The sequence below is a fragment of the Equus quagga genome, chromosome 5 (genome assembly GCF_021613505.1).
Source record: "Equus quagga isolate Etosha38 chromosome 5, UCLA_HA_Equagga_1.0, whole genome shotgun sequence".
NCBI lineage: Eukaryota > Metazoa > Chordata > Mammalia > Perissodactyla > Equidae > Equus > Equus quagga.
Genome location: NC_060271.1, coordinates 122,103,136 through 122,115,320, shown reverse-complemented (window position 1 = coordinate 122,115,320; position 12,185 = coordinate 122,103,136). Strand labels below are relative to the sequence as shown.

General features: G+C 44.5%; 1 protein-coding gene across 1 annotated transcript in view; it reads left to right on the top strand.

Annotated features, from left to right (window-relative positions):
• The window catches only part of TDRD15 (tudor domain containing 15), a 127,993-nt gene extending 116,018 nt beyond the window's left edge, over positions 1–11,975 (top strand). Inside the window, exon 2 of the mRNA XM_046661857.1 lies at positions 11,875–11,975. Coding sequence (XP_046517813.1) covers positions 11,875–11,975 — 101 coding nt within the window. The remainder of the gene's footprint in view (positions 1–11,874) is intronic.
• The last annotated feature ends 210 nt before the right edge of the window (positions 11,976–12,185 follow it).

Here is a 12,185-nt window from a genome sequence, read left to right as displayed (position 1 = left end):
TGCTCTGTTGGAGGTGCTAGGGTTGAGAGTACAGAAACTTGTCCAATACGAACCCTGCATTTGAGTTGCTGAACTCTCTACCTGGAAGGACTGAAACTGAGCCCAGTGCCAGGCCACATATCTCCTGGGTCCCAAAATTCAAAGAAGAGAAAATCTCTGTGGTCTGTAGTGGGATAGGGAGATGGACACAGGAGCATCAGAGAAAATGGAACTTTATCTATTTATTATTCAGTAAACCTAATGAACCTCCCATCAGCCAGAATATACAAAACTGAAAATGTTCTTTCCTTGAGGGAGAGGAAGCAAGGGACAGTAACAATGTGGTGTGACATGAGTTGTGTTGTGGATGTCATGAGAGCTGTGTGAGCCCCAGGCAGGTGCAGTTCATCAGCCAAGACTTCCTGGAGTTGAAGAAGCAGAAGGCATGAAAAAGACTGAGAAAATGCCTTTCTTTTTCAAACTTATTAAGAAGAATATCAGCCAGAGTGCCAACAGAAAGAACTGTTCATTGTTCCAGAAAGTTTGGGTCAAGTGTTTTGTCTCCTTTTAAAACTTTGTTTCCCATAGTCAAATAGCCTATTATGATGACTTTATAAAGAAAGGATCTTCTGGGTCTCTCTCTGGCCTTGGTCACATTTTATCGCAGAAAATACACTGAAGGAGAAGTTAGGAGCCTAGACTGCTCCCAGTTTCTTCCCCAATTACGTGGGAGCTGGGCAGCTATGGTTGCAGCCCTGTGCCAGGTGTCCCCTTCAGGCTGGGCCCATACCTCCTTCCTTCCTTTCCATGTGTCTGTCCTACTAGATGGCACATAGGGTATGGAATGAGCTAGGAAGAGGGAGCCATCCGCTGGAGACAGTCCTGACCTGGCCTGGGATCTGGCCCCCCCTTTTTTGTTCTCCTTGTCTACTGATGAGCTCCTGGGTCCTGCTCAGGAAGACTTGTCATTTCACATTCCATTAATAAGCAGCCCCATTCTCCAACATTAGCTAATAATGTTGTGTCAGCAGGATTAACATCAGACGGCAGAGAGAGTGGTCTCAAGATAGCTTTATTGCTCTAGCTACCCTTGGAGTTTGTCTACAAGAGGAACACTAGGATTCTGAATGCATTGAATGTGGGGCCTCCTTCTGAGTAATCCAACAGGACTGGAAGGGAGGCCCTCAGAGAGGATCAGGGCTCTATCTGGCCTAGCCATTCAAACTCTTCTCTCTTCTACGTTCCCTATTCTTATAGGAGTTGGCTCCCTAAGCTCTGAAGGGCAGGGGCAACCTGGCCAGGAAGCTGTGGTACAGCTGAGGAAAGTGACAGTGTATTTCTTCTTCAGTGGCAGTATGACTGAGGCAACTCCCTCTGCATTAGTTGTGTGGGCTAGAGGCACTGTTACTAATCAGTCAGCATAGGGTGAGCAGCCCTCTTCCTCCTAGCCTACCATAGAACTGCCTGCTGAGAAGGGGTCTGGGGAAGCCATAGTGAACCACTAAGGATAAGGGAGCTCACAGTCAGACTCAAGGGAGAATTTCTCCCCTTCTGGTCCAAGCTTTCCTCCCTTGACTTCTTGCCACTGAGGTTTACTGAAACTCGGATATGCTATTCTGAAGATAGGCCATTAAAGATAAGGTAAGATTTGAAGTCATGGGCCAAGGACTCTTGAGTTTGTTCTCCCAGGGACACTGAAAGCTTAGTTCTGCACAAAGCTCTTGCCTAATTTTCACTGTAGCCCTCTTGCAGTTTTCATGGCAGTAATTTACAAATGGTAGAACTGAAACCCTAGAATTGGAATTAACCACTTGGACGTTAACAGAAGACCTTGGGTCCAACACGATGACCTCTGTCTCATTTATCTGTATATTTCTGCCACCTGTCAGGCCATGTGCTATGTAACCTTGAGAAAATTATCTTATCTATTCGAACCTTGTATGTAAAGTGGGGTGATCAATGCCAATCTCACAGGGTCTGCAGAAGAGTATATCAGAATAGAGTATTTTGCCTGGTGCAGTTATTATTGTAAGACTTTTATCTTGAAGACTAAGTGACTATAGCTACTCCTGAGGGCCAGGATACCACAGCCTTTGAGGGTAGTGGTAGAGGGTGGGTAAGGAGGCCTGGCACCATGCTATTTGACCCTATTATTCTACTCTTTCTGGTTGACAGACTTGCTTCAGAGATGATTCAGCTTAGTCCAGCACCAAGGCTGCTGGGATTCTGGATTGTATTCTAGTGGGGCTTGAAACAAAGTCAGGGAGACACAATGAAGGATGTTTCCCTTTGTGTATACAGCTGCTTCCTGGTTACAGTGGGCCATTGTTGTGCTAAGCCACACTGGAAGGGAAGTGTAACTGATTGGCCAATTGATTGTGTCTCATGTTCTGGCCTCAGAGGTCCTGCTCTGTCAAGGTCTTCTGAGGTTTTGGGAAGTTGTCTCAAACAGTAGTTATTACTGATGGTAGATGGATTGTTGGTCTTAACTCTTTTCTCCTTCCCTGTAATGTAATAATACCTTCATGAGATTTGCCATGTGACTTTGGTATACCTCCCATTAGAGTAGGAGTCTATGTCCCATTGATGTTGAGCATGGCTTTAACCAATGGGATGTTAGTATATATGATGTGAGCAGAGGCTTTGAATGTGCTAGGGTTGTTTGGCCTGGCCTTTTGTGTTTCTGCTATCTGCCATGGAATAACATGCTCTGGATAGCTCCTGGTCCACAAAGAATTAGGAGATACATACATACCTGAACTCTATGCTTAGTCCAGATCCAAGCCTAATGGAGCCCAATTGAGATCAGCTGAATTCCAGCCTACTCACAGACCGATAAAGGAGAAAAATGAATGTTTGTTCTTATAAGCCAATGAGATTTGGGGATTGTTTGTTATGTAGCATTGTTTTGAATAGCTGACTAATGCACTGACACATGGATCCTCTAGTAAACAAAGGATCAGCAGCAGAATGCAGATTAGCTGATGTAATCCTCTTGGAGAGGGACTGAGATTTTTCAGAACTAGAATGCTCAATTATCTTTTCCCCATGAGGAGACTATAGTGAGCACTGGTTAGGCATGGTTTTTCCCCTTTCTGCTTCCAGTACCCAACTTAATGCCCTGCTCAGAGTAGAGAGTTGATAAATTGAATGGAATGAATTGAAACATAGCCAGGTTAGGGAGGGTTTATTTCTGAAAATAGGGCTTTCTGTAGGAGCATCCAAGATGAAAATCAGAGAAGAGGCCATGATAAGGGGGGGCCTAGCCCACCCAGGGCAAGGCCAACTCCAAGAGAAATTTTAGAAATCCCTGAGCCTTTGAACAACATTGATAGCTTCTGTTCTTTAAGAGTTGCTAGACAATACACTTAGAAACGTATCATTTTCTGTCTCAGTCTGGACTGCTGTAGTAGAATATCATAAACAGAGTAGTTTAAACAACAGGAATTTATTTCTTACAGTTCTGGAGGCTGGAGAGTCCGAGATCAGGATGCCAGCAAGGTTGAGTTCTGGTGAGAATTCTCTTCCTGGTTTGCATATGTACATCTTCTTGGTGTCCACATGGGTAAGAGCAGAGAGAAAGGAAGCAAGCTCTTTCCTGTCTCTTCTTATAAGGCTCCACCCGCATGACCTAATTACCTCTCAAAGGCCCCACCTGCAGATACTATCACATGGGAGATTAGAGTTTCAACATTTGAATTTTGAGGGGACACAAACCTTCAGTCTCTAGCATTTTCTCTTCTATTTTTTTTTTTTTTGAGGAATATTAGCCCTGAGCTAGCTACTGCCAGTCCTCCTCTTTTTTGGTGAGGAAGCCTGGCCCTGAGCTAACATCCGTGCCCATCTTCCTCCACTTTATATGTAGGACGCTTGCCACAGCATGGCTTGCCAGGTGGTGCCATGTCAGCACCCGGGATTCGAACCGGCGAGCCTCAGGCCACCGAGAAGTGGAACGTGGGAACTTAATTGCTGTGCCACCAGGCCGGCCCCTTCTCTTCTAGAAACAACTCTTGCCTATGCAATTAAATGACCTCCCCCCTCCTTCTTCTGTGCTCTGTCCCCACTTCCCCCTCCCCCCAAAAATATCAGGTACCAACAAAGACTGGTTGTCAGCTGATCCACACTAACCTGATTTCATATAGATGTGAGAAATAAGGCTTCTCAGAGATACTTGTATTTTTAAAACGAATTCTAGGAGTCACAAAAGACTTCTCTAAGCAAAGAGATGAATTACCAGTAACAGACTGTCAAAAACTGTGTCCAGCTATCAGGCTTTTTGGGTGGGAAAGTTCTGTGTGTTCCCCCTACCTCTTTACCCTGATCCCTCTATATAGATTCCCTAAATCCTTTTGTATTAGGGTGAGACCTGCTCATCTGCTTCTGTGGCTCCTTTTCCTCTGTGTTTGGAATGACACAGGGAGACAGACAATGAATTGTAAAAACTGTTTCTATTTAAAATTTAAAATTGCTGAGGGGTCTCAGGGCACACATGTTTTTAAGAGTGCCTGGTTGTGCTGACATCTGCTGTTGCAAGGTAAGGTGATGCCTGGGGACTTCTTTAGGAGGTGGGACTGTGGAGACTGGTTCCTGCCACTTCATCAAGCAGCCAGTCCTGATGTCTGGATGGACATCATCCCATCCCCTTCCTCTGGCCAGCCCCTTGGAAGGATTGGACTTTTAGGTTATTGTTTCCAGGTAAAGGCCGACTGGAATTAACGAAGGGCCAGCATTTAAAAACAACTGTGTTACTTTCCATTAGTTCAGGAAAGCAGCAGAAGAGTGGGAACATTAGATGGCAAGAGCCTAAGATTTGGAGTCTGAGGGCTGGAAGCTCAGTGTTCTCATCTGGGAATCATAGGAAATAAAAGCTTGTCTCACAGGGTTGTTGTGAGGATCAAGTGAGATATAGTATGTGAAAGCCCTCTGAGGGACAGAATTCTGTATAAATATTAGTTGTTAATGTAGTGATTACAGAGATTAATATAATGTATTAAGGCTGATGAAGTTTACTTCACCTTCCTTCTGCCAGATGGAGTGTCATGAAGCAAAGTAGTAGTCAAGCAGAAATGCTCTGGTACCGGACAGCCTGATCCTAATCCCAGCTGCACCGTCTACCTTCTGTCTGTGGTGGTGATCAAATTTAAGTGAGTCGATACCTAAAATGAATACCTGAGTTTTAATACAAAAAAGTATTTAAACAGTGCATGGCAGACAGTAATCTTTCAAGAGATGCCAACTATTTTTTTAACTTATTACTTTGAAATAACCATAAATTTGCAGGAAGTTGCAAAGAAATGTATAGGGAGGTCTTGTGTGCTCTTCACCCAGCCTCCCCCAAAGCTGACAACTTGCAAAACCCAGGTTCAGTATCAATACCAGGATATTGACGTTGGTACAATCTACAGAGCTGGTTCAGATTTTACCAGTTTCACCTGGACCCGTTTCTGTGTGTGTAGGTCCATGCATATCCTTATGTGACCACCACCACAGTCAAGATACAGAATTATACAATCACCATAAAGCTCTCTCTCACCACCCCTTTATAGCTACACCAGACAACCGTTTTTAATTCGTTGAGTAGTCATGAAACAATTCTCAGTAGAAGTATATTTTTATAGTAAGAAATGCCTGACACTAAATTTGTGAAATTGTAAGCTTCCTGTCTTTGAAAGCATTCTTTTTTTAAAGATTTTGTTTTTCCTTTTTCTCCCCAAAGCCCCCCGGTACATAGCTGTATATTTTTAGTTGTGGGTCCATGTGGGACGCCGCCTCAGCATGGCTTGATGAGTGGTGCCATGTCCCCGCCCAGGATCAGTACTGGCAAAACCCTGGGCTGCTGAAGCAGAGCGCATGAACCCAACCACTCAGCCACAGGGCCCGCCCGCTGAAAGCATTCTAATAGAAGCTGGTTCTTTATCAGGGATTCTTTAAAGTGGTAATAGTAGGAGAGGGAGGGGGATGGGGGAAATTGAACTCTGAGGTCCCAACTCTAAGCTTCTAGAATTATACAGGAACGTACCCTAAAGGAGGTGAGGTTTCAAATGTACCTTGAGGAACAGGAAGGCAAAGGGGAGAGGGGAGAATATACCAGGTGAGTCAAGGGAGAGCCAGCTTTTCTCTGTTCCCTGACCCTGGCTGTTAAAGGTATACTTTTGGGCTAAAAGATTAGGTTTCTCTGAAAAAAGCTCTCTGGGCCATATGGAGCCCAAGCATTAGGCTTCTTTATCTCTATTCTGGGCCAGGGAGTTAATAGGTGGGCTGCCCAGTAGTCAAGGTATCTGCCAAGTGGCCAACACCTAGAGAGGCGTCCCAGGTGAAGGCATCCTTCTTGCTCTTCTGGGCTGTCATGCCACAGTCCATGTCCCCCACTCAGTCTGCATGGAGTGGTCCCATAATTGTTTCTTCTTTATAACCCAGACTAGTTTTTGAAAAGGAAATATGAGCAGGCCCAATGGGTCTGCTTCTTGTAGCACCCTCTATGACATTGTTCTTTCCCCAGAATGCATTTGTTTGTTCTTTTTCAGGGGACCTCAGCAGGTAATTTAAAAGACTAACAAACTTTGGCATAGATCACTTTAAGAGCCAGAGAGCTGGCTGGAATATTAATGAAGTCATTTAGTGATAGAGTTGCTTCCTGATGCAGGAACATATCAAAGAAGTTAGGTCCATGAGTGTTGCTCTGCAGAGCCCCATCTCTATTATCTCGCTCTTAATTACTTCATTAAAATTCAGCAGAGAAGCTGCCCAAATCCAGTAAGCACGCCCAAGGCTTGCTGGGTGATTTCCCTGCCTCTGGCCATACATGATTTTTAGTTCTTTGGGTCTCCAGAGATGGGAGGCCAGATCTTAGGCAGACGGATCTGCTGCTGCTGGTTATGTTAACTCACAGTGCTGGGACAGCTGCCTGCCTTCTGCACAGCTGGGTTTCTGCTCCCTTTCCCACAGGTGCCAGGACCCCTTGCTTATCCTGTGTCCTTGGGGAAGGAGTTGCCCGACAGAAGTGTTTTCTGGATCACAGAAGTCTCTTGGGTTAAACATGCATGCTTTCTGGAACTCTTTGGAAGAGATAGATTGCCCCCTGCCCTTCTTTCTTAAAACAGCAGTCAGGACACCTGCTGGGGGACATGGACTGTGGCATGACAGCCCAGAAGAGCAAGAAGGATGTCTTCACCTGGGATGCCTCTCTAGGTGTTGGCCACTTGGCAGATACCTTGACTACTGGGCAGCCCACCTATTAACTCCCTGGCCCAGAATAGAGATAAAGAAGCCTAATGCTTGGGCTCCATATGGCCCAGAGAGCTTTTTTCAGAGAAACCTAATCTTTTAGCCCAAAAGTATACCTTTATCAGCCAGGGTCAGGGAATAGAGAAAAGCTGGCTCTCCCTTGACTCACCTGGTATATTCTCCCCTCTCCCCTTTGCCTTCCTGTTCCTCAAGGTACATTTGAAACCTCATCTCCTTTAGGGTACGTTCCTGTATAATTCTAGAAGCTTAGAGTTGGGACCTCAGAGTTCAAGTTTCAGCTTGAGTGGCTCATCTCGAGGAAGAAGTGGACACAGTGGGCTATGAATGAAAACACTTTGGCTCTATCCCTAGTTTTCTGGCCTCCTTGGGCCTCAGTTTTCCTATCTGTATAATGAAGCTGTTGAGTGGCGTGGTCCCTCCTTAGATCTAAATTCTCTTGGTCTTTAAGAGGCTTCGTTTTCTCCTAGGGCTATAATATAGCGACACCTTCTGGCTTGAAACTGCACCAGTCAGCTTCTATCTAAATTGTCCCTTTTGGCTCTTACTTCTAAATGTTGTTCCTTTCAGTGATAGCCCCCCTCACTGCCTTTTAAACTAACCCTGGGATCAGGAAAATTGCCTGAAGTATCCTTATGTTTAAACATAATTTTTAGCCCACCAGGGAATGACATGAAGGTGGTACTACCTCTTCTTTAGAGTCCAGTGAGTACATGGGCTTTCTGATGGCTATTTTTAGATCCAGAGAGCCTTTTAATTTCTCTGGGTTTCTGTCTGTGCTCCAAAGGAGTGGATGTTTTGGAAACACACCGAGTCAGCAAAAGACAATGCATCTAAACATGTCTACCACTTACTGGAAGCATCATGAGATTATCAGTAAAAGTTGTAGAGTTTCATCTGTCTTTTCTTATGCTCCTTCTGCTTTCCTGTGTTTATTTCACTTTTTTCTAATCACTGTATCTGTCAAAGGTCCATCAGGGAAGAACAAGGAGAGTTCGGAATCTCCTGGGTTGTGGCTACTGGAGCCTCCACGAGGCCCACCAAGGAGATCTTGATGTGACAGAAAGCTTCATGGAAGGCTCAGCACTAGGCAGGCTCAGGCAGAGAGTGCAGGGTCCATCCCCCAAACAGGAGGTCAGGGAGGAGCACAGGCTTTTAAAGAACAATTAAGGAGAAGAGCTTGTGCTGCAGATGGAACAAGTCTGTACAAGTGAGCCAGACTGAGATTTCTGACAGACAGTAAAAAAAAAAAAACAGAAAAACAACCAACCAAGTGTACACCATCTTCTGAGTATTTACAAGGTAACAAGAGCCTTTGAAGGGTCCTAGTCCTCCTTGCTTTCTGTCTCCCCAGTAAGAAGAGAGTCTGGGACCCTTTCCAGCCCCAGCCCTTGGGCTTCCTGGGGGGCATTTCTAAATCCAGGAAGTATAGGTGATATTGAGGACTTAGTATTTGGCAAGTAATTGGCTACAGAGCCACATGTTGCCTCTGGTCTCAGAAAATGCTGGATAGAGAAAGAGTTGCTGGCATTGGATAGCATGACATTACTCAGAGAACTTCTTTATGTTTCTTTTTCTTTGTTTGGTGGTTAAAACTTTGGGGAAAGAATGATCTTTTGATAATATTTCTCTCTCCTGAATTTATTCCTCACGTGAAATGATCGTATTTCTCACAGTTTTATTTGAACTCTCAGATTTATTTTTAAAAAGTAATTTACCTTGTTTCTCTGTCTGGCTCAATGTCTTTCTGTCTCTTTGGTAGTAGAGCACATATACCATTTGGTAAAAGATGGTCTCTATACTGTGTGATTGGTCTTAAGGACATGTGGCATTGAATTACTGCCTGGGACCTCTATTATTTTAGCTGTAATGGTCCCACAATAAAGGGCCTGGACTTGGTATGAGTTTGGGCAAGTCATGTCACCTCTGCAAAGCCTTGGTGTCCCTGTGTGTTAAATAGCCGTTAAATGGAAATGCTATCTACCTTGTCTGCTTTGGAGACTAGCTATGAGTATCAGATGAACTATAGTCTGTGAAAGAGTCTTGAAAGTTGTAAAAGTCTGAAAAGTGATATGATAGTAAATTTTATGTGTCAACTTGACTGGGCCAGAAGGATGCCCAGATTAAACATTATTTCTGAATGTGTCTGTGAGGGTGTTTCTGGATGAGATTAGCATTTGAATTGGTGGACTCGAAAAGTAGATTGCTCTCCACAATATAGATGAGCATCATAAAATCCATTGAGGGCCTAAATAGAACAAAGAGCAGAGGAAGGGAGGATTCTTTCCCCTTCCTGTCTGACTGCATGAACTGGGACGTTGGTTTTCTCCTGCCTTCAGACAGATTTACACCATCAGCCCTTCTCAGGCCTTCAGACTCAGACTAAATTACCCCACTGACTTTCCTTGGTCTCTAGCTTGCAGATAGCAGATTTTGGGACTTCTCACCCTCCGTAGCATGGTGGAGCAACTCCTCATAATCAGTCTCTCTCTCTCTCTTTCTCTTATATATTTTATATATATATATATATATATATATACACACACACATACACTGTTAGTTCTGTTTCTCTGGAGAACCCTTACTAATACAGGTCAGTATATAATGCTTGACCCTTCCCAGGGCTTCTTGGAAGTGCAATTACTCTAAGAGGCAGTGCTAACTGAAGCTCAGAAGCTTGTAACTCACTTCTCTAAGTAGAAAACATTTTTGGGGGGTTCAGGGTTATTTCTGGTTCTGATATACTCAATCTAGTACCATACATTTCAGCTCTTTATGGAATACCTACTATATGCCAAGCTCTATGCTAAGCAAAGATGAGGTGATATGGCATAGAGATGAGTCACATAGAAATTCTGTCCCCCAGGGTCACCTTCTGGCTCTGATGGGGCCTATTATGGCTTACCTGACCTTCATAATTGGCAAAGCCACATGTACTTGAGCCCAGGTCCTTAGGAAAGGAGTGCCTGTGGCAAGAATTAAAGTACTAACACTTTATTTGGGAGGTGCAAGCCCAAGGTGATAAGAGTGAAGGCCGTAAGGGAGAAGTGAGGCAAGGAAAGATGCAAAGTAACGCAATGTGATGTGTAACTGTGCTGGCCAGAGGTTTATGGTAAGCATTATAGGACACCTTAGAGTCTCAACAGGCATGTTTACGTGGCACACTGGACGTCTTGGGAAGGTTTGCAAGGAAAAAACACACTTTGAAGCAATTTACATTGAGGAGAAGAGAGAGTATTTATCTGTCCAGTTTCCTTCTATTTCTCTTTCTCTTTGGTCAAGGCTACATCCAGAGGGATTTGACCCAGTTGCACTTTCACATTGTTCATCTCACCCCTAGTGGATGTTCAGAAAGCTGGATCCCAGGCCCCATGGTGTTGTACTTCATACAAGGGCAGAAGTGAGGGGGCAGCTTGGCACAGGTGGGGTCCAACCAAGAGAAAGAAAGAGACATTTGAGGGTGTCTGAAACGGTATACGCCAACCCTGTTCTTCTCAAGGTTAGGAGAACTTGAAATCCACTGGAGTGAGGTGGTGGATATGGCTCAACTTCTAAATTCCTTCCTTCATCTCCATCTGCTGGAAATGATTGCATCCTGCTGACAGGCGGCTAAGCTCAGAATCCTCATCCAGGGGCTTAACCATAACAGAAAGGCTTCTGTTGCCCCACCTTGGCCTCCCCTGGGGACCCAGTCCAGCTTTATCCTTTCCACAATCCCTTACGAGAGGCCAGATCCTTATTAAGAAACACTATGGATTTTTAGAGTAAAAAATCTATAGAGAGACTTCAGAAACAGTCTGGAGAGATTATAAAGAAATGTGGGCCAGTTTTCCAAGGAGATTTTATAGAATATTCAATAGCACTCATGTCATAAAAGGCCTATGGAGGTTTCCAAAGCTGAGGTTGGCCCTGAATTATGATTCCCTGATGCAGAGCCCAGCAAAAGGTCACAGCATAACAGATTAGGGCTTGATTCTGTGGCGCTTGTAAAAATAGAGCCACCTCACTAAAATGCAGTGCGGATATTAATTTCCAGGGCTGAAGTTCAATTTAACAGAAAGACAGAGTAGAAAATAGAGCTGTCTTTTCAATCCCAATGGTCATAATAGAACCCCACCCTGTACCTCTCTGGAAACTGTCTCCCCGCCAGCTCCCAGACATTCTAAAACGTGCCTTGTGCTTTTCTCTTGATGATAACTAGAGCTGGGTAGCTGTAGGGACAGCAATTACTGTCCACAGATGAGGAACCTGAGGCATTTGGAGGTTAATCTACTCTCTCACGGGCACAGAACAAGACAGAGGATGAACCAGTTTGCAGTTACTATAATTCTACTCCCAACTGGGAGCAGATGACCACATTTACATTTAACTTTTATACAAGAAGGAAGGGTATTAACATGTATCCCTACTGTGTATTGTGCCCTGTATGAAGGGCCTGAAATACGTCCTTTCACTCAGTTTTACAGTAAATCTGATCGATAAATATTCTCTCCATTAATTAGGAAACTGAGGCTCAGGGAGGCAAGAAAATTTGTCCAAGTAAATCACATAACTCTTAAGAGATCTGGAGCTGAGGAGAACTGGTGTCACATGGCCTGACTGGTGTAGATTCCCTCTTCTCTTGACCCCATGGATGTCTGTTCTGTTTCTCAGCTAGACTGCGACCTGTGCTAGATTATGAACTGTGGCCCGGCTCTTCTCCCCCTCAGTACCCAGCTCAGGGCAGGGCTCTCAAGGCTGCTGAGAGCAGGTGAGTTGGTGGGAACTCATGAGATTTCTGGGGTGGTGGGAGGATCTGGCCCATTATTCTTTGAAGCTGGTCTGGAACTTTAACTGGAACTTTCACTCCTTACCCTAAGACTCAGTGAAATGTCAGTATCTGCACAAATAGGGAGAACCTAAGTGTGAATTAGTCTAGTTAAATGAGAATGGGAGCATGAGGACAGAGACATTTGAAGGTTAGA